Source organism: Cottoperca gobio, chromosome 16, assembly GCF_900634415.1.
Source record: "Cottoperca gobio chromosome 16, fCotGob3.1, whole genome shotgun sequence".
NCBI lineage: Eukaryota > Metazoa > Chordata > Actinopteri > Perciformes > Bovichtidae > Cottoperca > Cottoperca gobio.
This window is the reverse complement of record NC_041370.1, coordinates 25785922-25813541: the sequence shown is the minus strand read 5'-3', so window position 1 is coordinate 25813541 and position 27620 is coordinate 25785922. Positions and strand designations below refer to the sequence as shown.

General features: G+C 40.0%; 1 protein-coding gene across 1 annotated transcript; it reads right to left on the bottom strand.

The window, feature by feature from the left end:
- Positions 1-1146: 1146 nt before the first annotated feature.
- On the bottom strand, positions 1147-25196 carry LOC115021208 (pituitary tumor-transforming gene 1 protein-interacting protein). The gene is made up of 7 exons (XM_029451467.1): positions 24797-25196; positions 24506-24552; positions 23734-23842; positions 20314-20422; positions 18874-18939; positions 11536-11582; positions 1147-1464 (listed from the first exon to the last, which is right to left on the bottom strand). The coding sequence occupies exons 1-7, from the start codon at positions 24924-24926 to the stop codon at positions 1415-1417; spliced, it is 558 nt and encodes a 185-aa protein (XP_029307327.1). The 5' UTR covers positions 24927-25196; the 3' UTR covers positions 1147-1414.
- Positions 25197-27620: the final 2424 nt, after the last annotated feature.

Here is a 27620-nt window from a genome sequence, read left to right as displayed (position 1 = left end):
CTGAAATGACTGATTGTGCTCGTACATGTACCTGGTGTTTATGCAGCATCACTCTGTAGGATAATACTGTATTTCTTAGTCTGTGATGACTTTTTGGAAAAACAAAAGGAATGAAAAAAAATTCTATGCATAGCCGATTTAAAATAAAACATGACACATGTCCATATTTGGTGTTAACACAACATTTAGAGGTATTTTTTGCATTTTGTTACCTTCACCAAATGTGCAAGTCCAGTCTGTGGCAAAGGGAAGAATTACCACTTCAATATTTTTCAACATCAACAAGTTTTTAAAAGGTCAGAAAAAAAAAATGTAAGTTATTATTACATACAGCAATGGCCTCTCATCCACTCTTACCGCACTGCATTTATTTGACACCTTTAGTTTAAATATTACTTTGCAGATAAAGATTTTACAAACACAGTATATGATCAACTTATAAAATAAGATCAATATAGATGAAACTATCCAACAGCATATCAGCTCTGTTAGCGAGATACAACATTAACATGCTGCTAATGTTTTAATATGAATACCCCTTCCAACACTGGTGGGGTCTGTGAAGTGTTAACCTGATGTTCTCACTAAAACTCCCACATTAAAGTGATCTGACATCCCAGAGTCTGGAACAACGCTGAATAAAGCAGAGATGACTTTCTACACCACCTCAGCAGGTGCATGATGGGAACAGAGCTCACAGTAGATGTTTTCTTGTCACAATGCAACTTACAGTGCGAGCCACTTGGATGATGGATCTCTTCATTGCAGCTGTGGGGGAAGGTGTTGCACAGCTCGGGATGTTTTTAGGGGACATATAATTTTCAGGTTCATACTTGTATTGTGGGTTTCTACGCGAACATGTTTACATGCTTTAATGTTCAAAAAACATAATTTCATATGTAGTCAAAATATTTAATGCGCTTTTAAATTGTAGTGGAGTATGAATCTAAAGTAAAGCATGGACAAATTCTTACTAACAATTAATTATAAGTATCTATGTTTTATGACTTGATATAGTGCATCAGAAAGCATTATAAATGCATCTTAATTCATTACGAATGCTCTCATAATGCACTACAGATGTGGTCTTTATAGAAAGTGTTACCTACAGTGGTAGGTCCCATCGACAGAAACAAAAAAACCTCATTGATAAAAGAGAAGAAATTTATTCATGTGTCAGAACACATCTGCAGTACAATCATTATTTTGTATTTCATAAATCAATACTGTATATACAAAGTGCAAAGACTGATATGAAACTACAATATTTAAAAAGTGACAACTCATAATAAAATTTCAGAAGACAAAAGAACTTTGCAGGAAGTTTTAAAATTAGGTATCCATCCAACATTTGTGATTTCTGTGAACTGGAGCAAAACAAGCTCCACATTCTGCCTGTGGAACTCTAGCGGCTTTACTCGTTCTCAAACTTGCTGTATGGGTGGTCCGAGTCACCCATCAGACCTGCACAGAGGAGAGGAAGGCAGAGGAAGTGGAGACAAAAAGAAAACAGGAGTTCATGGTGGATCAGGGAGCATGATGCTGTGTTCCTCCAAGGTAGTGATTCTCAAATGTCCTCATCAGTCCAAAGACACAGATCTCAGAGTTCATTGGAAAATCCACCATAGATATGTTAAGAAATCACATGTTCAGAGCATGGCTAAAACGGTTGAATTCATCTTTTCCTCAATCGACCTTCTACTAGTCTTCTACTTTTACTTATTAATTTTCCAGAATTACTTTTCATATTTTCAAGATCAAAACAGGCATTAAAGGGTCCTCAGGTGATTTAGTATCGCACTTAAAGATTAAATGTATATAATAAAGTTAATGTGTTAACACAACGTGTTGTGCATTCGTTTGAACCTCTGTTTTGGGCGCATTGTGATATGAAGCATCCTATTTTTTCCCCGGATACTGCGTCATTGTAAACATCAAATCCATGTTGAAATGTGCAGAAGCACAGCTGGTTAACGTAAGCGGTTATTAATCTAGGTCTTCCTGAGAGGACAGGTTTACAAAACTCCACTCTCAATGAACGCTGCAGAACAGCTAACGTCACTGGAGGTGATATTCAGAAACATGATGCGTTTAAGCTTTACTCAGTAAAAATAAGGATTGGGAGACGGTCATTTATTATGTTATCATGAAGTGTTTAATCGTAATCTTGTAAAATGTAGTTCTTGGTGAGAAATGTAATACATCCTATTTGGAGGAGATGTTTATAAAATATATATTAGCGAGGGAACAGTTTAACTTCCTAACACTACCTCAAAGCAGCTTACAATACAGTTGCAATCAAAATTATTCAACCCCCATTACACATCAGGTTTATTGGCAAAATATACAATTTCTCAGCTGTTTGCAAGAAACTAATTACACAATAACTGTTTAAGTAGTTCAATGAAACTAATATTACAAGGGTTTAAAAAAAAAAAAATCCAAATTCAACACAAAATGCTACTTTTAGTGACTATTGCAGTCTCAAAATCAATCAATCAAAAAACTTTGTCATTTCGAGATTATACAATGAACAATAAAAAAAAAATGATTCAACCCCATGTCTCAAGCACACCTGATGCATCTAATCAAGTGCTTCATTAGTTCAGGTGTGCTTGAGATAGATAAATACCTGGACTGGCTCAGGGTTTGTTGAGTGACTAGTGGCTACACTACCTGGACGTGGCAGAAAGAGGAAACCATCAGCTATCAGTGGCTGCACTGAGGTTTCAGTTTGCACAGTAAGGCGCACACTAAACACTGAAGGGCTCCAAGACGTACACCACTACTACCAAAAGCACAAGAAAAGTCGGCTCCAATATGCTCAAAACTATAAACATATGCCACAGAAGTTTTGGAATTCCCGTTCTGTGCAGCGATGACACAAAACTGGAACTTTTCGGGCCTATGGATCAGCGGTATGTCTGGAGGAAGAAGAAGAATGAAGCATATGCTGAAAAGAACACCCTGCCTACAGTGAAGCATGGCGGTGGCTCAGTGATGCTCTGGAAACCTGCAGAAGCTGGTGTCTGGCTATGCATCACGTTGGCAGCAGGTCATAACAGCAAAAGGGTGCTCTACTAAGTACTGAAGATGCTTGTCATGAAGGTGTTGAATAACTTTGACGGGTATGAATAATTTTGAGACTGGAGTAGTCATTTAACGTAGCATTTTGTGTTGAATTTGGATTAAAGAAAATCTTGTAATATTAGTTTCATTGAACTACTTCAACAGTTCTTGTGTCATTTGTTTATTGCAAACAGTTGAGAAATTGTATATTTGGCCAATAAACCTAATGTGCAATGGGGGTTGAATAATGTCGATTGTAATTGTATATACTGGCAATAACACTACTAATAGTAAAATATTTTTAATCAAAGCAAATATTTAAGAAATACAATCATTTATTTGGTATTGAATTGTGTATCGTAGAATTTCCCTGGTATTTATATCGACCTCCAAGTTTCTGGTATGGTGATGTCCCTTAAAGCTGTAACTGGAGGGTTTCTGAACTATTGTTGATATTGTGTTTGGCTGTTAATTGATTTCCAATAAATATAAATTTGCACAAAGCAAGCATATTTGTGTATTAAATGGAAAAGCCAACAACTCAGTAGTGGGCTTTTCATTAGAACTTTGTCCATGTCTTTCAAATGCCACAACCTATGATTAATGCTACTTTTGGTTACGAAGCCAAGGCTTCGATTACTTTTTTGACATCACTAAGGAAATTCTCAGAATGACTACACTTGTGATTACCACAAGAAAAGACAATGCCACTTTTTTAAAACAGATTTTCTTTCCACAAGACATCTTCCTGTGAAAAATACAATATTGAAAGTGGTGATACAGCAAAGAAATATTTATTATTAATGTTCTTCTTATACTAAAATATAAATGTGTATTCTTTATCTGAAAGGTGTAGAGAAATATCTAACAGTAGAGGATTTATTTTTCTTTGAAGTACAGTATGTGAACAACAGATTCAAAATAGTTTGAAACAGAAACACAGATCATAGATCAGTGTGTTTACTCGCTGCGACTTTGTAATATTTGTGATTTTACAGTCCCTGGTAGGGATACATGATGATGAAAGAGCCAACTGTAACCCAGGACAACCAGAAATACTGCTGACAAAACAGCTGGGCTGAAGGGCTTCCTAAAGCAGACATCTCATCAGAAGTAAACCTTAAGAGCTAAGAGCATAAGATGTTCGCACGGACATGTTGGACTCATTTAGATTTCATGTTGATGTCAAACAGTGGTGGGAGGTAGGGAGAATTAGGAAGAGTGGCGTATGGGAAATTTTCATTGAATGTGTACATTTTGCTTTCAAAGGTCAAACAGTCTAAATGCTTTGCCTTCTTTGTATTCGTTCAAAGTTAGTTTATGAAACTCGACATGGTTCATGGATGGATGGTCAGACATTAAAAATAATGTTATATCGCTGAGGTATATCGGCGGCCAAGAAGTCATGCTGTTGTATTCATTGACCCAGCCATCCTGCAATGTCAAGGGAGCAGGCACTGAAACTCCACTCGGCATAACCAAAAGCTTAGTCTTTTCTTTTTCTGTGATTGAAATTCTTTCGTTAGTTGTATGTTGCGCCTCAATGCCCATCTCTGATGCAGCAAACACCCTGGCAATAAGCTCGAGTTTTGTTCCTGAAACCTTTAAATTCCGCTTGCGGCAAAATACTTTCCAAGCTTCGACTTTCCACATCTGAACCTCATCATAAGAAAGGAGTTCAGAACTCATTGTAGAGTAGTAGGTTTGTTTACAACACGCTTGAAGAATAAGCTAAATAAAATGTAAACACAGAGAATAAATCCAATATGGCGGCCCTTGTAGAGTTGGTGCTCACTTTTCTAGTCTTGCCACCCCAGCATGCATTCCGATTCCACCGGAAGCCCGAAACTCCGATTCCGTCTATCCAGGTCCCTTACCACCCCCCGATCAAATAAAATGTAGGCTAATTGTCTCCCCTGAATTTTAATGTTAGTTATTATTCTTAGTATTTTTTATTTATATATTTATTATATTAATTAAGTATTTCAATTCATATAATATTTTTCTTATTATTTATGTTATTATAAAAACTCTAATTCTCTGAGATTGAAGTTACATAATAACATTTCAAAATAATAAATATTATATTAGTAAACCAATGTTTTGTTGTTTTTACCTTCAATTGCCCTAATACGCCATGTACCCAGGGAGCAAACAAAGACATTTTATTAAGGAGTGTTAAACAAATGCAACGGTAAGAAGTTTGAGATTCAAACTTTAATCTGTGTCAAAGACTGCAGCCAATCAGGGTCAGATATTCAAGCTGTAACCGGTGTTAAACACAGCAGCCTCAGAAATGTGAATCAATTTGCACTATTAAGTGATCTAACGGAAAATGAGGATAAAGGAACAAGTCTGAGGCACTGCCTGAATCAGCAACAGTGATGCTGGTGTTAGCTCTGCTGCTACTGCAATTAAGTGCAGCTCGTCTGCTGCTGGTCCAAATACCGACCAGAGCACATATGTCAAACTCAATAATGGAATTATCTTTGGCCCGCAGGATAATATCTAATTAATACTAGAACTGATCCGCTGGTATATTGCACGCACCACTAATCCTACAAATCCCACAATGCACTGCCACTGCGTTGGCGCATTAAATCGAGGGCCCGAAAGCGTGAGCCCTTGCCACTCCCACTTTTTCATCAGCAGCCGTCAACTTTCAGCTATCCCTCTACACAAAAAAATGGCTAAACGAAAGGTGGACTTTGAAAACAGGGGTTTTCAAGGCAGGTGGGAGGCAGAGTATATGTTCGCGGATGTAAAGGGCAAACCCGTCTGTCTTGTGTGCGGAGACAATGTGGCTGTAATCAAAGAATATAATATAAGACGACACTATGAAACGAAACACCACGACAGGTAAAAGCATCAGGACATGAAACAGAGGCTCCAGAAGGTAGAAGAGTTGAAAATAAGTCTGGTGTCACAGCAGGCTATGATCACAAAAGCCAAATCCCAAAGTGAGGCTGTTGTAAAGGCTAGTTATATTGTGGCAGCAGAGGTAGCTAAATCAGGCCGGCCCTTTACCGAAGGATAATTTGTTAAAAACTGCATGATGAAAGTTTGCGACGTCGTGTGCCCAGATAAAAGGAAAGCGTTTTCAAATGTGAGCCTGAGCAGAAACACTGTTGCTGATCGTGTACGTGAGCTTGCCACCAATCTACAACAACAGCTGGTAGGAAAAGGAAAAGATTTCCTCGCATACTCCCTTGCTGTGGATGAGAGCAGCGACACTTCTGATACTGCCCAGCTGTCCATTTTCATCCGTGGAGTGGACTCAAATCTATGCGTAACAGAGGAACTTTTGGGATTAAGATCAATGCATGGCACAACTACGGGAAAATATCTATTTGAAGAGGTATCCAGATGTATAAATGATATGAGGCTGCCTTGGAGCGCCCGCGATGTGCGGTCAAAAGAGTGGATTGGTGGGCAGGATTCGGGAGAAAATGCGGGAGGAAAACGGCACAGGTGAGCTGACAACTTATCACTGCATCATACACCAAGAAGTGTTGTCTGGCAAAGCCTTGAAAATGGAACATGTAATGGGCACCATAACACAAGCAGTCAACTTCATATGAGCCAAAGGTTTAAATCACCGCCAGTTCAAGTCTTTTCTTGAGGAGTTGGGTTCAGAATATGGTGACTCTTGCCTATCACACAGAGGTGCGATGGCTAAGCCAATGAAAAGTTTCGAGTTGCATGACGAAATCTGTCAGTTCATGGAAAGTAAAGGGAAAGACACAACAGAGCTCCGGGATCAAAGGTTTCAGGGGCGGGGCCGTGTGATCACAGACATGTACGCTGCAGTGAGGGCTTTTAAAACCAAGCTGCGCCTGTTGGAAACGCAAATGCTGCAAGAAAGGTTGAGCCATTTTCCGTGCTGCCAAACTATGAAAGAGCAGGTCTCTACCGACATGTTCCCAAGTGCACAGCAAACTGTGCACTTGGGAACACAAACAAACAAAGCATACTTAGTGGCGACTTCACACAGCGATTTGTCGACTTTGAAGCCCAAAAAAGCAGGTTTGAACTGCTCAGTAACCCATTTGCAGCTGACGTGGAAAGCGCACCAACCAACATACAAATGGAGCTGATTGAACTCCAATGTAGTGACTCACTCAAGGCAACGTATGACTCTGTGGGCGCTGCACAGTTTCCACGTTTCATCCCGGACACAATGCCCCAGCTGCGTACCCAAGCTGCCCAAATGCTCTCTATGTTTGGCAGCACATACCTGTGTGAACAACTGTTCTCTTTGATGAAGATAAACAAAACATCACACAGGACTCGTCTTACTGATGAACACCTTCACTCAATCCTGAGGATTTCCTCAGCTCAGAGCCTGACCCCAAACATTGATGAACTTGCATCCAAGATGAGATGCCAGGTATCTGGCTTAGACTAGTGTGCATCACAGAGCAGCAAACTGAGCTTTAATGCGTTTCCTTTTTGCACTTTTTTCTTGCTACCACAGGGCATGTTTGGTTTTTCTTTGAAGGAAATTATGTTTTGGCTGTTCGCCTGTGGAAAAATGTTTTCATTAGAAATCCATAAGAAATGTATGCAACTGATTTTTCATTTATTTAATATTTAATGTTGTTTTTATAGGCAATAACTTAAGCTTCGTTAGTTCCAGGTTCAATATGTGCAATAAGTTCATTTCAATAAGTTTTGCAATAAACATTGAACCATTCCGGCCCTAGACTTGTATTGATTTTTTTATTTTGGCCCACTGTGTATTCGAGTTTGACACGCCTGGACCAGAGCGTTAGTGATTTAACATTAATTCAGATTAGTTTTATTCATGGTGTATCTTTGGAATAACATTAATGCTTTCGAGCAGTGGCGGCACTTGTTTTTTTTTTTTTCTTCTTCAAGCAGCACTTTATCTCTCAGCATAATAAAAATAAAAGTCTAAAAACACACAACGTTAACTTTATCCAAACGCACTCGTCCTTTCAGCTCGTCCAGTTTAGCATGTTTCCTCCTGTCGCACTGGTCTTTTACTTCCACAGAAAAGTAATTGTTCGTCCATTTCTCATCCCGCTTTCTCTTGTTTACACTCACCATGTTGCATTCGCTGATGTCAATATGTTTAATATTTTCAAAGTTTTTTGACATGACGTGAGCACGTGATGACACGTTCCGCTCGTGTTGTGTTCAAGGACCCTGACCGTGGCCAGGAAAAACAGTCAGTTGCCTGTTTTATTCTATATCTGACTAGATTTGGATTTTTTGCGTGTGTTTATGAATTACCTCGCGGGCCGTACACACAAACGCCCCCCAAAGACACGTGAACGCCCCCCCTTTCTAAAATATTGCTTCCAGCGCCCCCCCCCCCCCCGACGTCCTCTGAACGCCCCAACATGCAACCCCCTACACGCTCCGACATGCAACCCCCTACACGCTCCGACATGCAACCCCCCCTACATGTAACCCCCAAAACCACATTTCAGCTTGTGTAACACCCGTTTTCATCCATTTTCAGAGAGGCTGTATCTTGCCCTGTGTTCCCTACAGTCAGCCATGATGGAGTTGTTACGCATCCCCACATGTCGTTAGAAAGCTTAGAATCTCATCTATTTAGTGAGAAAAACTGTTTTGAGATCAAAATCACAACAGCAAGTACAGTAGGCATATCGCACAAGCAAGCACACTCACAATCAAACCCATAACTTTGAGCCAACTCACCTATGAAGTCCATTGTCCTGTAATCAGTAATACAAATTAAAAAAAAACACTTCCTGTGTCATTGCAGAGGTCCAAAGATCGTTTCCAGTAAAAAAAAATATATCCATGTCACATTGATAAAAGCCCATGAACAGCTGTTGCAAACTTTGAAATCAGCTGATCGATGTGTTTATTTTCGCAATGATACTCGCTAAAAAAGGCACGTAGCAAGCTATTAGCTTTATTTTGATATTTGCTAACGGGATGCCGAACTCTGACCTTTCGATTGACACCTCATTTGAGCCAATCGGAGCTTCCATACCTTATCGACAACCTTCAATAGCCAATGAGTGTCAACTTCATAAGGAAGTGCCAGCCCTCTTCTTTTGTTTACAAATGGAGCCAGCTGCAGCCTAGTCTCCCGGTCACTCTCGTATTGTGCAGCCAATGAACTGCTGTACCTTTAGACATGTGATAACCTTGGTTTTTTTTTACAGATGTTATTATTTCTTCATAATTGTATTTATTAATTACAAAATACTTTGTTTATACTTTTTTTTTGTTTATACTTTATTTATAGTAAAGGCCAATAGTTATTTCATGGCCTTTTTATCAATAAATATTACAATATCTCCAAATGCACAGCTTGTGAACGCCTGGTGTTATTCTTAGAAAAACCTGTCTAATATGTTAAGTTTCTATCCCTTTTATCTGAAATTTTAACCTGAACTTGGTAACACTTGGTGCTATGTTTATATTGTGTTTTCCAGTTCATACCTACCAGCTATACCCATCTTCAGACATCTTTTTCAACAACAAACTTCAGGCGGAGTGTATTGTCTTCAAATTCAGTATATTCAGACCACTATTACTCAGTGCCAGAAGCACTTGGAGTGATTCTTCTTTATCTTTTGAATGAGACCAAAAGCATGCATCTGGTGCAAATGGTTGAAGAGCAGCTTTCAATTTACTTTGGGTATGTCGTTTGCAGGTATTTTCGGGTAAATTCCCCCACCTCTTAAGAGGTTAAACAACAAGACATCATTTGTTAATCAATGAGCTTTAGAGTTGTTATTTATAATTCATACCTTGCTGGGATCAATTCAACTGATAGTGACATGAAACTATTTCTCATTTTGCTCGGACACCTTCAATGATCCTCAACAGAGGCAGGAAATAACAGGACTTAGTGTCCAGTCTCACAGAGGATGTAATGCAGCTCCCTGGATTGTGTTTACAGAAGAGTTGAATGAGCATGAAAGCAGCGCAGCCTTGTCTGCAATCCCTGTGGATGTAAACTAATGAGCAGGAGGGCCGAGGAGCAGACCAGCATCCATCACTCTGTCACGTTGTCCACACACACACAGCCTGACATCTTCTTTGCTTTTAGATTCTTTGTTTACGACAGGGATTTTATTCCAGAAACATTTGAGTCCATGCTCAGCCCAATATGGTAACAGTGACGCTTGTGTGTGCACTTTGAGCTGCAGCCTAAAGTCGAGGGGTGAGTTGAGAGTGCACATCTCCTCTCATCTGTCACGTCCAGCCTGGACCGCTACTTGAATTACATACAAACGAGAGCATTGATTTAACTGCCTTTGCTCCACTGTATTTACTGTAGCTGTGCACGGTGGGATCATCAGTGACGTCATGGTTGAGTTTGCCTCCAGTCAAAATGTTTTAGATAATCTGGCCGTCTTATTTACAACCTGTATGATCTTCTGACTTCTTTGCTTTTCAAGATTTTGTTGGAGCAATTTTGCCATGTTCCAAGATATTCAGAATAAACTTGATGAGTGTAGTTATCAAAATCAAGAATTCATCGGAATGATCCTTTAAAATGTGTGCTTCAACCAGGGGTGTCAAACATGCGGCCCGCAGACCAAAACCGGCCCGCCAGAGGGTCAAATCCGGCTGGATGATTTTGCAAAGTGTAAAAATTAGTAGCCTCTGTAGATACACTGTGATCAGTAAGTTGTACCACATGTGTAAATGATAAACTAATACTATTGTTCAAATTGCACCTTTTTTCCTTAAATTTCAGTTTGTTCCTAATGATTTGTAAAAAAGATTCAATTTGAACATCAGAATGTAATTGTACTTTTTTGCTCTAAAACGAAGGGAAGATTTGGAGTTGTCGTTATTTACAGGTTATTATGCTGTTATTTTACTGGTCCGGCCCACTTGAGATCAAATTGTGCTGCATGTGGCCCGTGAACTAAAATTAGTTTGACACCCCTGGCTTAAACAGTTTGGTGAATACCTCATTGATGGAGAGGCAGAATAAGTTATCTTGCACATTTTCCCATACTACTATTGATGCCCCATCTCACCATAGTGCCAGGTTAGCAGCATGTTACTCCTCAGTGTCTGGTACAGGCCATGTAAACCTGTTGCTTCAGTGATCTGTAACATCCTGCTCAGTCATAACGGGACTTTATTTGACACCACTGTATGATAAATGATGCTTACATTGATAAGCATAATTAAGCAGACAGGAGTTAGTGTAGGCTATAGGTGACCCGAGTCGCCTTGCTTGAGGACACAAGGCGTATACTGCTGAATAATGCATTGCTGGCACATGCTATGGAAATGAAAGTCAATGACAATGTCCTGGAATATGTGAAACCGATTCAACATGCATCTAAAACAGAGCTGACATTAACAAAACAAACGGGCACTGTGTTGGACTTACTGATCAACTCAAGCACAGCAGGTGATGCATCACAGGTAGAGTCATTAAAGAGGAGGAATGAAGTACATATGGTAATACAATATAGACAAGATACATACCATACTTCTTGCGGATCTGATCGTGCCTTGCCTTTCTCTCAACACTCCTGCAAAAAAATAATCAAAACTATTATTTCTATACCTGTGGTTTGGTTAATTTGGTCAGGCATAATAATTGGTTTTTAATTATGGTGTTTTAGTTCCGTTTTGTGTTCACACTGACCTTTTACAAATTAATCCAGTATGAACATGAAGTCATACGGACTAACATATGATGGCATCCAACATCATGAGCACAACACATCACATTCCCAAACAAGCATGTCTCAGGGAAAAATTGTTTATTTGCTGGTGCATTTATGTTACAATGGTAACCAAATCATAAATGTATACATTACTTAAAAAGATAATTTTCTTGACAGTTCAGTCAGCAGGTGACCTTTAGTTTAGCTTTTTTGTTTTTGTTTTAGCTTTTGATTGAATGCTAAAATCACAAACTCCACAAAACTCTGTGGTCGGAGGCGGACAGGGACCCTCCGGTGTGAATGACAGCTTTCATCCCAACACCAAACACTTTGAACTGAGCCATAAATATTAAACTCAAAGATGGGTGGGGAGCTCACCATGGGGGGGTGCTGACCATGTTAAGTGTGTACATGGACCTCTTTGGACCCCATAATCTTGCCAGACCAACCTCTGCACAATAATACCTTATTGACCATTCTAAAACCTATTCAAATCAAATTCAAATCAAATTTATTTGTATAGCCCAATATCACAAATTGTACATTTGTCTCAGTGTGCTTTACAGACTGTACAGGTTACGACATCCTCTGTCCTTAGACCCTCGCATCGCACAAGGAAAAACTTCCTAAAAGAAACCCCAAAATTAAAGGGGAAAAAATGGAAGAAACCTCAGGGAGAGCAACTGAGGAGGGATCCCCCTCCCAGGACGGACAGACGTGCAATAGATGTCGTGTGTACAGGATAAACAACATAGTACAAATACAACATTTGACAGAAATTATGTTGTGTTGGAAAAAAAAGAAATAGAAAGTTTGGATGAATCCAGGAAAATGTCAATAAGGCTTCCCGGTGTCCAGCAGGACCAGGTCAGCAGGCGCTGTCACGATTCATGATCCTGACGTAAACTTTATCAGTGGCAACCTGCCACATGAGAGACAGACACTCCGGGGATGATACCCCGGATGGTGAGTTAGTAACATATATTTACATAAATGCATACAGATAGAGAGGGAGAAGAAGAGAGAGGGAGAGAAGGAAGAGAGCAGGGAGGTGTCCACCGGCAGTCTAAGCCTATAGCAGCATAACTAGGGGCTGATCCAGGGAAAACCTGAGCCAGCCCTAACTATAAGCTTTATCAAAAAGGAAAGTCTTTAGCCTACTCTTAAATGTGGAGAGTGTGTCTGCCTCCCGAACACAAACTGGAAGCTGGTTCCACTGGAGAGGAGCTTGATAGCTGAAGGCTCTGGCTCCCATTGTACTCTTAGAGACTCTAGGAACCACAAGTAACCCTGCAGTCTGGGAGCGTAATGCTCTAGTTGGTTTATAAGGTACTATGAGATCTTTAAGATATGCTGGAGCCTGACCTTTAATTGATTTGTAAGTCAGGAGAAGGATTTTGAATTCTATTCTGTATTTTACCGGGAGCCAGTGCAGAGCAGCTAATACAGGAGTAATATGATCCCGTTTCCTTGTTCTAGTCAATACACGTGCCGCTGCATTTTGGATCAACTGAAGAGTCTTAAGCGACTTTTTGGGACAACCTGATAACAATGAGTTGCAGTAATCCAGCCTTGAAGTAACAAATCATGGACTAGTTTTTCTACATCATTTTGAGACAGGATGTGTCTTATTTTTGCAATGTTTCGTAGATGAAAGAAGGCAGTCCTTGAGATTTGTTTTATGTGGGAGTTAAACGACAGATCTTGATCAAAGATGACGCCAAGATTCCTTACAGTGGTGCTGGAGGCCAAGTTAATGCCATCCAGAGCTTCTATGTCATTAGAAAATGCGTTTCAGAGGGAGATTTGTTTTATGTGGGAGTTAAACGACAGATGTTGATCAAAGATGATGCCAAGATTCCTTACAGTGGTGCTGGAGGCCAAATTAATGCCATCCAGAGCTTCTATGTCATTAGAAAATGCGTTTCAGAGGCGTTTAGGGCCAAGTATAATAACTTCAGTTTTGTCTGTGTTTAACATCAAAAAGTTGCTAGACATCCAAGTTTTTATGTCCTTAAGGCATGCTTGAAGTTTAGCCAATTGATTGGTTTCGTCTGGTTTAATTGATAGATATAATTGGGTATCATCCGCATAACAATGAAAGTTTATAGAGTGGTTCCTTATAATATTGCCCAAAGGAAGCATATATAAGGTGAATAGAATCGGTCCAAGTACAGAACCCTGCGGAACTCCAAGACTGACTTTGGCTATCATGGAGGATTTATCGTTAACACATACAAATTGAGATCGTTCAGATAAATAGGACTTGAACCAGCTTAGTGCGGTTCCTTTTATGCCAACACAATGTTCCAGTCTCTGTAGTAGAATGTCATGATCAACAGTGTCGAAAGCAGCACTGAGGTCTAACAAGACAAGAACAGAGACAAGTCCTTTGTCTGATGCCAAAAGAAGGTCATTGGTAACTTTCACCAGTGCCGTCTCTGTGCTATGATGAACTCTAAATCCAGATTGAAAAACCTCAAATAAACTATTATTATGTAAAAAGTCACACAACTGTTTTGCGACTGCTTTCTCAAGGATTTTAGCGAGAAAGGGTAGGTTAGATATCGGCCTATAGTTGGCTAAAACCTCTGGATCAAGACCAGGCTTTTTAAGAAGTGGTTTTATTACAGCTACTTTAAAGGATTTTGGTACGTAGCCAGATAATAGAGACAGGTTGATCATATTTAATAACGAAGTGTTAATTAAGTGTAAAACTTCTTTAAACAGCTTAGTTGGAATCGGGTCCAAAAGACAGGTTGATGGTTTAGACGATGAGATTGTTGAAGTTAGTTGGTTAAGGTTGATTGGAGTAAAACAGTCTAGATATATTTCAGGAGTTACAGATGTTTTTAAAATTCCAACAGTTGAAGTTAAGTCATTACCAATTGAGGTCAGGAGGAGATTAATTTTGTCTCTAATAATTATAATTTTATCGTTAAAGAAGCTCATGAAGTAGTCACTACTGAGAGATATAGGAACAGAAGGCTCTGTAGAGCTGTGGCTCTCTGTCAGCCTGGCTACAGTGCTGAAAAGAAACCTGGGGTTGTTCTTATTTTCTTCTATTAAGGAAGAGTAATAAGCTGCTCTGGCATTACGGAGAGCCTTCTTATACGTTTTAAGATGATCTAACCAGACTAAACGAGATTCTTCCAATTTAGTGGAACGCCATTTACTTTCAAGATTTCTCGACTTTTGTTTTAGTTTGCGGATTTGTAAATTAAGCCATGGAGCTTTCTTTTTCTGTTTTATGATCTTCTTCTTTAGAGGAGCGACAGAGTCGAGTGTTATTCGCAGTGAGGCTGCAGCGCTATCAACAAGATGATTAATTTGGGAGGGACTAAAGTTAGCATTGGAGTCCTCTGTTATATTGATATTGAGTCCTGGTATTGAATTAAGTGCTGATGGAATCACTTCCTTAAATTTAGTCACAGCACTTTCAGATAAACATCGAGCGTAGGATATTTTGCCTACTGGCTTGTAGTCCAGTAACAGACCATTTTTTAATAACTTTTGAAGTCCTGATAAAAGAGGATTATGTGGACACACTGATAAACTTTCAATTTCAACACCATATCCCAGAACAAGGTCCAGAGTGTGGTTTAAACAGTGAGTTGGTTCATGTACATTCTGACTGAACCCAATGGAATCTAATATTGAGATAAATGCATTATTAAGGCTATCACTATCAACATCCACATGAATATTAAAGTCACCTACAATAATTACTTTATCTGTTTTAAGGACTAAATTTGATAAAAATTCTGAGAATTCAGATAGAAATTCAGAATACGGACCAGGAGGGCGGTACACAGTAACAAATAAAACTGGCTTTATTGTTTTCCATTTTGGGTTTGAGAGGGTAAGAACAAGGCTTTCAAAAGAGTTATAGTTTAGCTTAGGTTTAGGATTGATCAAGAGGTTTGAGTCAAATATGGCCGCAACTCCACCTCCTCGGCCAGTACCTCGAGGAATGTGAGTATTAATATGACCAGGTGGAGTAGATTCATTTAGACTGACATATTCTTCATGTCTCAGCCAGGTTTCAGTGAGACAAAATAAATCAATCTTATTATCTGATATTAAATCATTTACCAATCCAGCTTTCGTTGATAAAGATCTGATGTTTAAGAGCCCACATTTAATTAAAGGTGGACATTAAGGAACAGCCATGCGTTAAATCTGATCTAACAAAACATGGGGAAATTAAATGTAAGAATACAGTGTCTGGCACAGGAAGGAGCGCCATGACTGTAGGTGGAAATGACTATTGATGAAGTGATGATATTTCGTTGGGGATGGGAATCGAGAATCTGTTCTGGTTCCTAGTTGTAAGATTCCTTGGAATCGCACGCCTCCTTGACTATCAGTTCTTATCAATGCTTTCTGCAAAGCCATATGTATTATGTTTCAGTTCGTTTAGGACCACAGCTGTGCTGGAGGAAAAACACCCGCTCAAAAGCGTGGCTGCATTTCACAAGAGTAGATGACAACAGCGCAAGTTGAAATATTGGCTAAATGTAGATTTCACCCAGGGGGGAAATACTAGCAATATGCTAAAGCACACATCAATACAGCAGACCCTTAAAGTGCAGGAATCTCGTTTTGATATTCTACAGAGAGTACTGCATCCCAACTTAGTAGTGCCGCTACTGCGTTGTCCAGTCTGAATCCCGAAGGTAAAGCCCCGTCTATTAATAACGTTAGTGCAATTTGTTTTCTTGAAAGAACAATCTATATGAAGAACTAATGCTTTCACTTTATGAATATCTTCCCATTTTAGATGATGATTCAGACTGAGGCTGTAGCTCTTTTTCCACCCAACAACTTATCAGGAATGGATAAAGAATTGGATCGATAAGAGTATCGATTTTTTTAACATAATTGTTGATTTTACTAGGCAAGAACAACTTCAGACCATTATATGATGTACTGCACCAGTGACCAGGGATAGACTTCATTACAAAAGCTTCCATATGATATATAGTCTCATATAACACCATCATTATCGTATTGATATACTGCATCGCCCAGCACTACACAGTCCATGTATTTACTGCATAATTTCTACAAAACGTCAATATGAGGCACAACAATATGGAGGAAAAAATGTGAAAATTAAGTGATGGAAAATACCACCACAGCCAACCAATTATGAGAAGGCATGTCTGCATTCTTGATGGAGAATGGCATGTAAACACTGGTTTGTTGTGGAGTTTTAAGTCAAATGTTCACTCATTGCAGACTTTGAGGCTTAATTTAGCTGGCAGCAAAACACTAACAGAGCACCAGGCCGGCTGTCAGCCCCTAACTCAGCCTTTCTGAAGAGCAACAAAAGCCTGGGAGGAGGTGTTGTGCTCTGGACCTACAGAGGAGTCACTTCACTTCATCTCTGCACAAAGAGCTGCTGTAAATCAATGAGTGTTTTATTGCATGGTACTAATCTGTGAGCCATCAGGGTGGCAGAGCTCTGCCTGCCATCTGTCCCCTCACTCTGCTTGTATGTAACCAATTGACTGACAGGTCCTCACTCCGTCTCCATACATATGGCTTCAATGGCATTCAACAAGTGGGATGTATAGAAAGAGAAAAAAGGGAAGGAGGAAGAATGGAAATGCTGAGCTCGATCTGAAGGCAACAGAGAGCTTCATTACCAGAAGATGTTGAAGGTTCTGCTCCTAGATGTCCAGGTGTTATCAATATATTCAGACACTGTTGTCCAACTCTTTCTGTGTCCATGGAGCCAAGTTGGCTAATTCTCGTGAAGAGCCATTTTCATTAAACATGCAATTGGACGGGGGTCTGATCCCCGGCCCCTTCGACATGTTGGTTGTAGGGGCCGGGGATCAGACCCCCTTGGGCGAGAGACTGAATCCCAAGGGTGTGCGAGTGTGTATCACGCTTGATGAGCCAGTGGCTCCTTGTATAGTAGCCTTGGCCTCTGTATGTGGACACGTGTTGTAAAAGCACTTGAAAAGACTAGAAAAGCACAATATGAATGCAGTCCATATACCATATTCCTTTTGACATGTCATGAAGAGAAGCACAGATGAAATTGATAACATTAACAATGGCTCAGTTTTCATTAAGTATCCCAGTACTATTCCAGTAAGCCAGATTCCACAATACCCGGATCTCCCCCCTAAGTGGACACCAAGAATGAACTGGAATGATCCTTTAGAATGTGCTCTAAACAGTGGTGCATGCTGGTACTCCTGTATGCTTCTCTGAGTATAGAAGTACCTCATACAACCCCACTTCAAAAACTATCCCTTTAATGATTCCCAGCTCTGATGACGATGAAGGTTCGGTGCTGTGAGATGGCTCTCTGGAGTCCAGTCAGCCCTATCTACAGGCACAAGTCTTTCCCACAATGGGGCCCATCTATGTAGGTCACTGCACTAACTCTGACTTCCAAGATTTGATCATGCTCACTGCAGGAAACCCTGACTAGATTCTGTGGCACGCGAGAGAAAAGCTCAGTTTGGTTAATTCAACTCGCAGTCTCACACACGATACTCTTTCTGCACGACTACCAATATAGAAATACCAAGACATCCTTGGAGGATGAATGCACTGAAAGCAAAGGCACTAAATAGAAAGATGAGGCTGAAACCTGAACGAGGTGCAGGAAGAGGAAGGCTTCCAGGTCTACTGACGGCTGTATTCAGACACACTGTCTCTTTGACAGTGGATGATGGCACTACAGGATGTAGCTCTATTTATGACCACATTACCAAAGAGCAGCTGCTCAGCCTTGACAATCCAATTGGTGTTTTGGGATGTGGGTGGAGGAACGCTGAGCTCCTCCTCTGGGACATGGACCACACACACACGACTGAGTTATTCCGTTGCAGGAAATCCCATGAGGCATTTACACTAGACATGGTGAAAGAATAGGGTTAGAGCTTTAGCTCATTTTCTTAGATGGCCTTTTTTTTGTCTGTGCCATTCAACTTGATATGATGAAGCGGTTTCTCTCACACACAGTTTTCACTTGAGCCATAGGGAGCCACATACACCTCTCCTTCGAACAATATTGGTTTCACTTGCAGAGACACATATTGCCATGTGAAGCTGTTATCTAAATAAACAGTTAGAATTAGTTTAAACAGTTTTTTCATTAAGCCTTAGCCTCGAGTGAAGTTCTTACCGTTCCTCAGCGCGATGTTTGATCTCCTCCCTCCTCCTCACATATCCCTCCTCTTCTCCATCAGGCCTTAAGACAGGAGGCATAAACAGAGTCTCAGAATTACAGAATTTACAGAAATTCAAATACACCAGCGCATCATTTTTGTTTGATTCATGATTTATCTTTGCAGCTTATGAAACAAAAGGAAATGAATGTTGAAAATTAAAGAGATTTTGCTACAGAAACAATGTGTGTCACCTTTAATAATGGCATTACCTCATTTATATCATGGGGCTCTGAGGTTCATAACCAACTGTAAACCCCTCACACACCATTGCACACTGTACTCTCTAGTCAACTGGACATCACTATCAATGTGCAGATCTCTGCACTGGTACAAATTCATCTATATGCTTTGACTGCTGCCCATCTACATATCCACTTACATATCACACAGACAGTAAAGCTATGGGTTACGATCTCAGAACTACATCACTCTGTCCGTCCCCTCAATTCGCACGGAATTTAGGAAAAAGGCCTCGTCATACTCTGCCCTCTCAGCCTGGAACACGCTTCAGCAGGAACTTAAGCTGTCCAACTTGATACCCCTGGGACATTTTTAAAAATCTGGAGAAATCAGCTGTCTGTGTTTGATGTTTTATTTGACTGTTTAGTGTCCTGTAAGTCTGTAACTTGTATGGTGCTGTTGCCATTTGATCAGGTCTCTCTTGAGAATGAGACCCTGTGTGTCAATGAGATTGTTTACATGTATAAATAAAGGCTAAATAATTTTTTATTTAGAATCAGCAATCAGAAACAATATTTACTCCAGGAGATGCAACTACAGGGTTGTGTGTGTGCGCGTGTGTGTGTGTTCTCCATCCCATTTCTTCTGTCACATAATAGACACCACCAGGACTGTCAGTGTGTGACAGGCCAGCCTTGATTGACTGACATGACATCCCAGCACAATGACAGCACAACCACACACCGTGTGAAGGAAGCTCGAACTGATGAAGCTACAAGAGCAACAGTGGAGAGTGAATGTAGTTCATGGATGCTCAACTCTTCATTGAGAGCTTCATTGCACTGAAGTATTGTTCGCCACAGAGCGATTGGGGACTTTGATTTGAGCACGTCATGTCACAGAGGAACAGAACTGTGGTTCACAGACATGGCTGACACCTTTTCAAATGATTGGGTATTAATGAATCCATTACAATAGCACTACAATAAATCCTATCTTTGAGGCTTATCATGCTCAGTTTTTCTTGACACTGCGTCAAAGAGTTGTTGACTGACACAACAGTCATGAGTTAGTAGTTGGTGTTGCATTGGACTGCATAATTACCTCTGAACCTGCTCAGTCATAACCTGCAGCTATGCACACTCTAAGAATAACTGATGTCTTTCCTGCACTTCCTTGCACTAAAATGCCCCTGACTTGTCATTTGACTTTACCTTGAGCGACGCTTCTTGCAGCAACAGCAGCAGCAGCAGCAGGCAATAATGCTGACGATGATGGCTCCACCCAGGACAGCCAGGGTAATGATCAGGGCTTCAAAGTTGACTGAATCACACAAGAAGACAAAAAGTTAATATGAATTGTTCTTTACAAGAGAATGATTTATGCTGAGGTCATACAATAAATTAAACCTGAAACTTTGGGTCCCTCTTTCCTTTAAATCAGTGGTCCCCAACCACCGGTCCGTGGACCAGTACCGGTCCATGGGTCATTTGGTCATTTCAAGGAAAGTTTAAAAGACAATATCAGGAGTCCTACTTAAAATACGTGTTTTTCGCTACAGGTGATTCTCATGCGCCGCTCTGCATAATATACAGGCTCACAAATGAGGCAACGAAGCCTTCAAAACTGCTTTGCCGGCACCCGGCGTTAAAAGACAAGCCCTTGGAGTTTTTTGAAAGAAAAAAAAATGAACAAAAAGGACATAAACAATTACTGATGGCCACCACATCAACACATGCGAGTGCACAGAGCGTCATACTTAGTGACTAACTGTATTGCTAAGAGAAGAAACCTTTTACTATTGGTGAAGAATTTATCCCCCTATATTGAACCGGCTCGTTGCAGAGACACAAGCTCTGGGCTCCCACTAATTCAGCGTAATGGTGAGTTTTTTATGCACTTTATATTTGGTTTTATGCCGGATGCATCATTTTATTTCGTCATATTTATATGAAACCGGTCCGTGGAGCAATAAAGGTTGGGGACCACTGCTTTAAATGACATTAGAAACTCTACTTGTTAGGCAATAGAGCCATCTGCTGACTTCTGAGCAAAACTACAAGTCCCCACACTAAGATGAAACTACCTGCTACACTTTCATCTCTAGTGAAAACATAACCAAGACATCCAACAAGACCAGACTTTGTGTCCGGGCCTGAAACAGCAGAAGCATAACAGTTCATCAGTTATTAAGTCAGTGATGAAACAGCTGTACTAGCAGCAGTAATTAGGTTCCCACAGTGAGACCAACAGTGCAAATCAGTGCCTTAAATCTTAAAAGGCATTGTGGGGTCAGCTCTTCTCCCAAAATAAGCAGATCACTTTGTTAACTTTGTTACAGAAAGATGAAAATTTTTGAACAGCTTTTAAAAATTAAATGTTGGCCGGCCCCATTACAACATGAACATGTAATGTTCTTCTGTATGGAGTACTACACAGGAAGCTAGTGGGTGTGTAGTTAGTTTGTCAACCCACGATTAGGTTCCCCACAACTTTCCATAATTAAACAAAATGTTTTTCAATAATAGACCCAAAAAGCGTTTATAAAAATAAATAAAATAAATAAATAAAATTATTGTTTTTCCTAAAGAAAGTGACAAAAGGAGAACATCACAAGGGTGAACAATGGTTCTGCAGCTGATGGAGCTTAAAGGGTTGTTAAAGTGCCAAGGTGAGGCGACCACTACTATTCTTCTTGAGCGGTAAAAACTAAAGGAGGGGGGGTCACAATGTTTTGGTTGATTAGACACATTTTTTATATTTTCAAACAATTCTTTTCCCACAAATTTAAATACACATAACATGAATCCAACATATTGTAGCGAACAGATAAATGGAGGCAGAAGAGGTTATCTTTCAGTCAGCAATGCTCACATTCAGCATTCATTGAATAGCTTCGTGTTGAATGCACAATAACAGGGTAGCTATGTCTATACATGGCACTAGGCCCAGTTTAATATAAAACACACTTTTATACAATATATATAGTAGGGGGTCCCTACACCATCCCTCCATCAGTTTGGGGGTCCTTGGCCTGAAAAACGTTGAAGACCCCTGATCAAGAGCATAATTAATATGTAAAATCATTTAAATTAATTGGACAACTTTTAGTCGTCTTTAGGCGTGGCTACAACTCTGCTGCTGCAGTGGAATAAACAACTCAACTAGACTTCAGTTTAACAGGAAGCAAGTGTTTAAAGAAGAGGAAGAACGACAGAAGAAACAACGCTGGCAGGAATGACAGAAACAACAATGACACTGAAGTCCTTGGTAAAAGATCTTCATTCCATTTCACTTTTAGTGAAGAAACTCACTCAAGAAATTATACCAACAGAGCCTCCATGAAGGTGTTGCACACTATGTTCTGGTAATATTTTTTCCATCTTTCTTTTCTAACTTTATATGCACAACATGTGGATTTCTAAACTGTAAATTAGGCAGACATTTTCTAATCGGAACAAAACCATTCACATAAACTATGGTATTTAAACGGAAAATTGATCCTCATGTCACATCAGAACACTTCTGCCTCTGATCAGCGACATGATTTGCCAGCTCATCCATTTGTTTAATTTACAGTCATTTCCTCTTCATGTACACAACAGCCGGTTCATGGTTCAATTGTTTGAGTAGGCTACTCTGCATCTACACTATGTATCTGTGTGAATTAACTGATCTTTGATAAAAAACTGTTTGGAGATTTGTTTATTAATCTGGTAACTTCATTACTTTACCTAAACAACAAAAATCCCTTAGCTGGACACTTTCACAATCTGGCTGGCTACTCAGAAATTATGGGAACTTCGTGTTCACCACTGATTTTTTATTTATTTATCATTTCTGTACCTACTCAGCATGTTTTGGTGTGCAGATAGGCAATGGTTCACTTCTATAAAAGCTGGTACAAAAAAAAGTATCAACCACAAGAGAGGAAGCAGGTAGAGTGCTGCAGGAATGAGATGCAGGGTCATAAGTTCCCCTCTGTGACACCAAAGCAACATGAAGCGTTTTTACCTCTTTATCTATTTTTATATTGTATATTGTGTACATCTCTTGCTTTTAGTTCATTTTAAATTTTGCTGTTGGAGGATTAGCAAAGTAAGTTTTTCATTGTACAGTATAACTGTCTGTTACCTGTGCATATGACAATAAATATCTTGAACAGAGTTTTGAATGACTCCTCACACAACCCACACTCCAGTGTTTGTCTAGGAGAACCATCCTGCAGCTATTTGCCTGCTATACTTTAAATAACCAGTATTGCAGAGCTCTAGATCATTGTTGGGACTGCAGGCTGTACATAGGCATGTGGCAACATTAACTTTTCATTTTGTTTTATTGTTGAATTGTTTTTATGGACATCTTTGATATTGTTGTGTGTATTTAATAGTTTCTACACTGAATTTGTACTTCCTCACATCAGTCCCCCACATCCACTGTTAACATTTCAGTGAAACTCAAAACCATGATACTTGAAACAAGTTACCACTTCACTTTGTCTAACAGTTTCCTTCTCGACTGTAATCCAATAATGCCTTTTTCATGTTTACTTTTCAGCGAGAAACACTCCTTTACAACACCAGTGGGATCATTGATTGCAGTCTTGTAAATTGACAAATGAAAGAGTCACTCACACCAACACACTCCCCAACGGGCCTGGGACAACTGGCACACTGACGCTGGAGGCAGCAACCAGCTCACTGGGTATTCTGTGCAGTTGTTGGTGGTGAAGCACCACAGACACTGTGAAAACAAAACTCAAAGATCAACCATCTGCATATGATTCTATTAAGATCTAAATAGACTATTTCATACACAAATCTAGAGCCAACGATCGGTCGATTTAAAATCAACAGTAAAATAACCTGCAACTACTTTGAAGATTGATTAAGTAATTTATTAAACTAAAATGTCAAACATGTTCTAGCTTTTTTTTGATAGTTAACTGAGCATCTTCAGATTTTGGACTATTGGTCGGACAAAACAAGCCAGTTGGAGAAATTTTGACAGACATTTTATCCAAAATATTAATGAAAAATAGACTAGATGTGTACAAATTAAAATAAGCAGTACATCCATTAAATACAAATTCCACTTAAAATCACACAGATCGGAAACACCCGCATTTTGATGGAGGATTTGGTGGTAACAGGTAAGACAGTACTAAAAGTTGACATTTTGTTGAAGTACCTACACTGATTGCCCCTTGGGATCACTGCTTTACTGAATTTAAGAGTCCTGGTGTGGATGGGACATTTAGTGTGTGGGAGGTTAAGTAGGCCGCGTAATGTGCAGACAAACAAGGGACCATAACATTTTGATTTATGACAGCAGTTTGAAATGTTCGGGCAAAGGTCTGGTCTTATCTTTTAAAAACTGCTCACAAATTACGCTTGGCAAACTTACCTTGGCATGTGGAACACATTTGCCACAGTCTTTGTAAGCAGAGCATGCTGAAAGGAGAAATACACAGAAACGTAACTAGCTTACATGTCTAGCAGTCAAGACCAGCAGCCAGCTGTAGCCACATTCAACAGTGACGTATTAACAAAATACCACATCACATTATTTCACTAGTTAACTCTAACATACTAAGTTACTTATAAACTGACATTACAGTCTCATATTACCAGGCGGAATGTTGTCTTTGTCAACTGTAAAAAGGCCTGTACAACTTTTCAAACTACATCAACTTACGAGTTGGTGGTGGTGGAGATGTTTGGCAGTCCCCCTGACCAACAAAGCTAATGCACAGCAGGACGGCAACAAAAAACACCCAAGCCAATGTTTGTCTCTCGGTTGTAAAAGAATACATCGTTAAAACCATAGAACAGCTGGCAGCTTCACTGCGTCTAAAAATGCAGATTGTCTGGTCTGTTCGTCTCCAGACTTCCTTTTCTTGCCCTCCGCGATTCTCGATAAACACTGTTGTTTCGGTTTTGCCTGCTACTCATGGATGTATTAAACTAAAAGAACTGTGTACAGCGTTGGAGGCGGGGCCTCGTTCATTTCTTATCAACGTTACTCAGTGGCGCATGAAGCCAAAATGGCTCGACATTTGAGTATAAAATTACTCGGATCTTCCGGCGTTTTTCCGCATCCACGGGGCCCATATAGCATGCGCACTTGCGTTTTCCTTAAACCCCGCCTCCCAGCCCTTCGTCACGACCGGTCTCGGCTCACTCACATGACTGGATGCGGGAAAATAACTCTGGATTTGGCTATTAGCGCGTTGGCGTTAGCGTTGATTTACTTCAAAAATAATATATACGTTGATTTACAGACGTCTCTTCCCCAATGTAAGTCAATGGGAAAAAAGTTGTTTTGGACCCCATGGCATCACGTGACTGACACAGAAGTTGTAATACCCCGGTTTGGTCACTACGACAATTTGCTTCGAAGCCTGGCGCACTTCTTTGGGGCATGGGGGCTTGAATCTACTTCTGTCACTTCCTGATCTAGGATTAGCACTTTTGGATAGTCTTAGAAGCCCGAGAGTTAATGCTTTTTTACAAGGACTGGTACAGTAATTCTTTTGAATTTGTGCGTTTAACTTTCAAAATAGAAACCTCTGTCAAAATGTCATGAATAAAAGCCACGTCTTCGTGATTTATATATTTATTTTACATAATATTCTTTTGAATCCAATTTTTTTTATTGTTAGAGAGATGTCAATGTGATTATTTTACAGTAGCCTACAACACATGTTTCTTACAACATACAAAGTGTGTCTTTCCACCTTTACTGTATTTTTTGTATACAAATGAATCTGTGGGCTATTTAGTTGGACATTGAAATAGTTTCACTGTTGTATTACACAGTTTTAAATTTGTCATGGCCCATTTTTTATTTATTTGTCAGGTGGTAGGCTGTAGTAATGCCTTTTTAGTAGCCTACGGAAAATGAAGGACATTGTTGAAGAAGTGGGAAGAAAAAGAGAGGAGAGGAAACATAAGTGGGAAGTAAAGGAGAGCAGATGACACAGATGTGGGAAGTAAAGGAGAGGAAACAGAAGTGGGAAGTAAAGGAGAGGAAACAGAAGTGGGAAGTAAAGGAGAGGAGATGAAACAGAAGTGGGAAAAAAAAGAGAGGAGAGGAAACAAGAGGGAAGTAAAGGAGATGAAACAGAAGTGGGAAGTAAAGGAGAGGAAACAGAAATGGGAAGTAAAGGAGAGGAGAGGAAACAGAAGTGGGAAGTAAAGGAGAGCAGATGAAACAGAAGTGGGAAGTAAAGGAGAGGAGATGAAACAGAAGTGGGAAGTAAAGGAGAGGAGAGGAAACAGAAGTGGGAAGTAAAGGAGATGAAACAGAAGTGTGAAGTAAAGGAGAGGAGATGAAACAGAAGTGGGAAGTAAAAGAGAGGAGAGGAAACAGAAGTGGGCAGTAAACGAGAGGAAACAGAAGTGGGAAGTAAAGGAGAGGAGATGAAACAGAAGTGGGAAGTAAATGAGAGGAAACAAAAGTGGGAAGTAAAAGAGAGGAGAGGAAACAAGAGGGAAGTAAAGGAGATGAAACAGAAGTGGGAAGTAAAGGAGAGGAAACAGAAATGAGAAGTAAAGGAGAGGAGAGGAAACAGAAGTGGGAAGTAAAGGAGAGCAGAGGAAACAGAAGTGGGAAGTAAAGGAGAGGAGATGAAACAGAAGTGGGAAGTAAAGGAGAGGAGAGGAAACAGAAGTGGGAAGTAAAGGAGATGAAACAGAAGTGTGAAGTAAAGGAGAGGAGATGAAACAGAAGTGGGAAGTAAAAGAGAGGAGAGGAAACAGAAGTGGGCAGTAAAGGAGAGGAAACAGAAGTGGGAAGTAAAGGAGAGGAGATGAAACAGAAGTGGGAAGTAAATGAGAGGAAACAAAAGTGGGAAGTAAAAGAGAGGAGAGGAAACAAGAGGGAAGTAAAGGAGATGAAACAGAAGTGGGAAGTAAAGGAGAGGAAACAGAAATGAGAAGTAAAGGAGAGGAGAGGAAACAGAAGTGGGAAGTAAAGGAGAGCAGAGGAAACAGAAGTGGGAAGTAAAGGAGAGGAGATGAAACAGAAGTGGGAAGTAAAGGAGAGGAGAGGAAACAGAAGTGGGAAGTAAAGGAGATGAAACAGAAGTGTGAAGTAAAGGAGAGGAGATGAAACAGAAGTGGGAAGTAAAAGAGAGGAGAGGAAACAGAAGTGGGCAGTAAAGGAGAGGAAACAGAAGTGGGAAGTAAAGGAGAGGAGATGAAACAGAAGTGGGAAGTAAATGAGAGGAAACAAAAGTGGGAAGTAAAAGAGAGGAGAGGAAACCTCGCTGCCCGTCGATATCACCTGACTGGTTCAGATCGTTAACCAATGGCCGATAATGTGTTTGGTGTGTCACGGCCTGAAGTCTGAAGACAGATGTCCATAGTCACACTGCAGTATGTACACCATGCAGTGACCTCACACACGGCTAATTAGACCTCTAAGCTGTGTCCAAAATCCCTCCCTTGTTCCCATAATAGTTTACTCTACAGTGAGCAGTAAATTGAGATTATGGACACTTACTGTCACACTACTG

What these genes read in the sequence shown, in the direction of transcription:
- LOC115021208 (XM_029451467.1), bottom strand. Translation starts at nt 24,926, where the DNA reads ATGGTTTTAACGATGTATTCTTTTACAACCGAGAGACAAACATTGGCT. An exon ending in TGCAAGAAGCGTCGCTCAAG is followed by an intron (nt 18,940 to 20,313) that starts GTAAAGTCAAAT and finishes TCCTGTCTTAAG; the next exon opens with GCCTGATGGAGAAGAGGAGG. An exon ending in TCAGATCCGCAAGAAGTATG is followed by an intron (nt 1,465 to 11,535) that starts GTATGTATCTTG and finishes TCCTCTGTGCAG; the next exon opens with GTCTGATGGGTGACTCGGAC.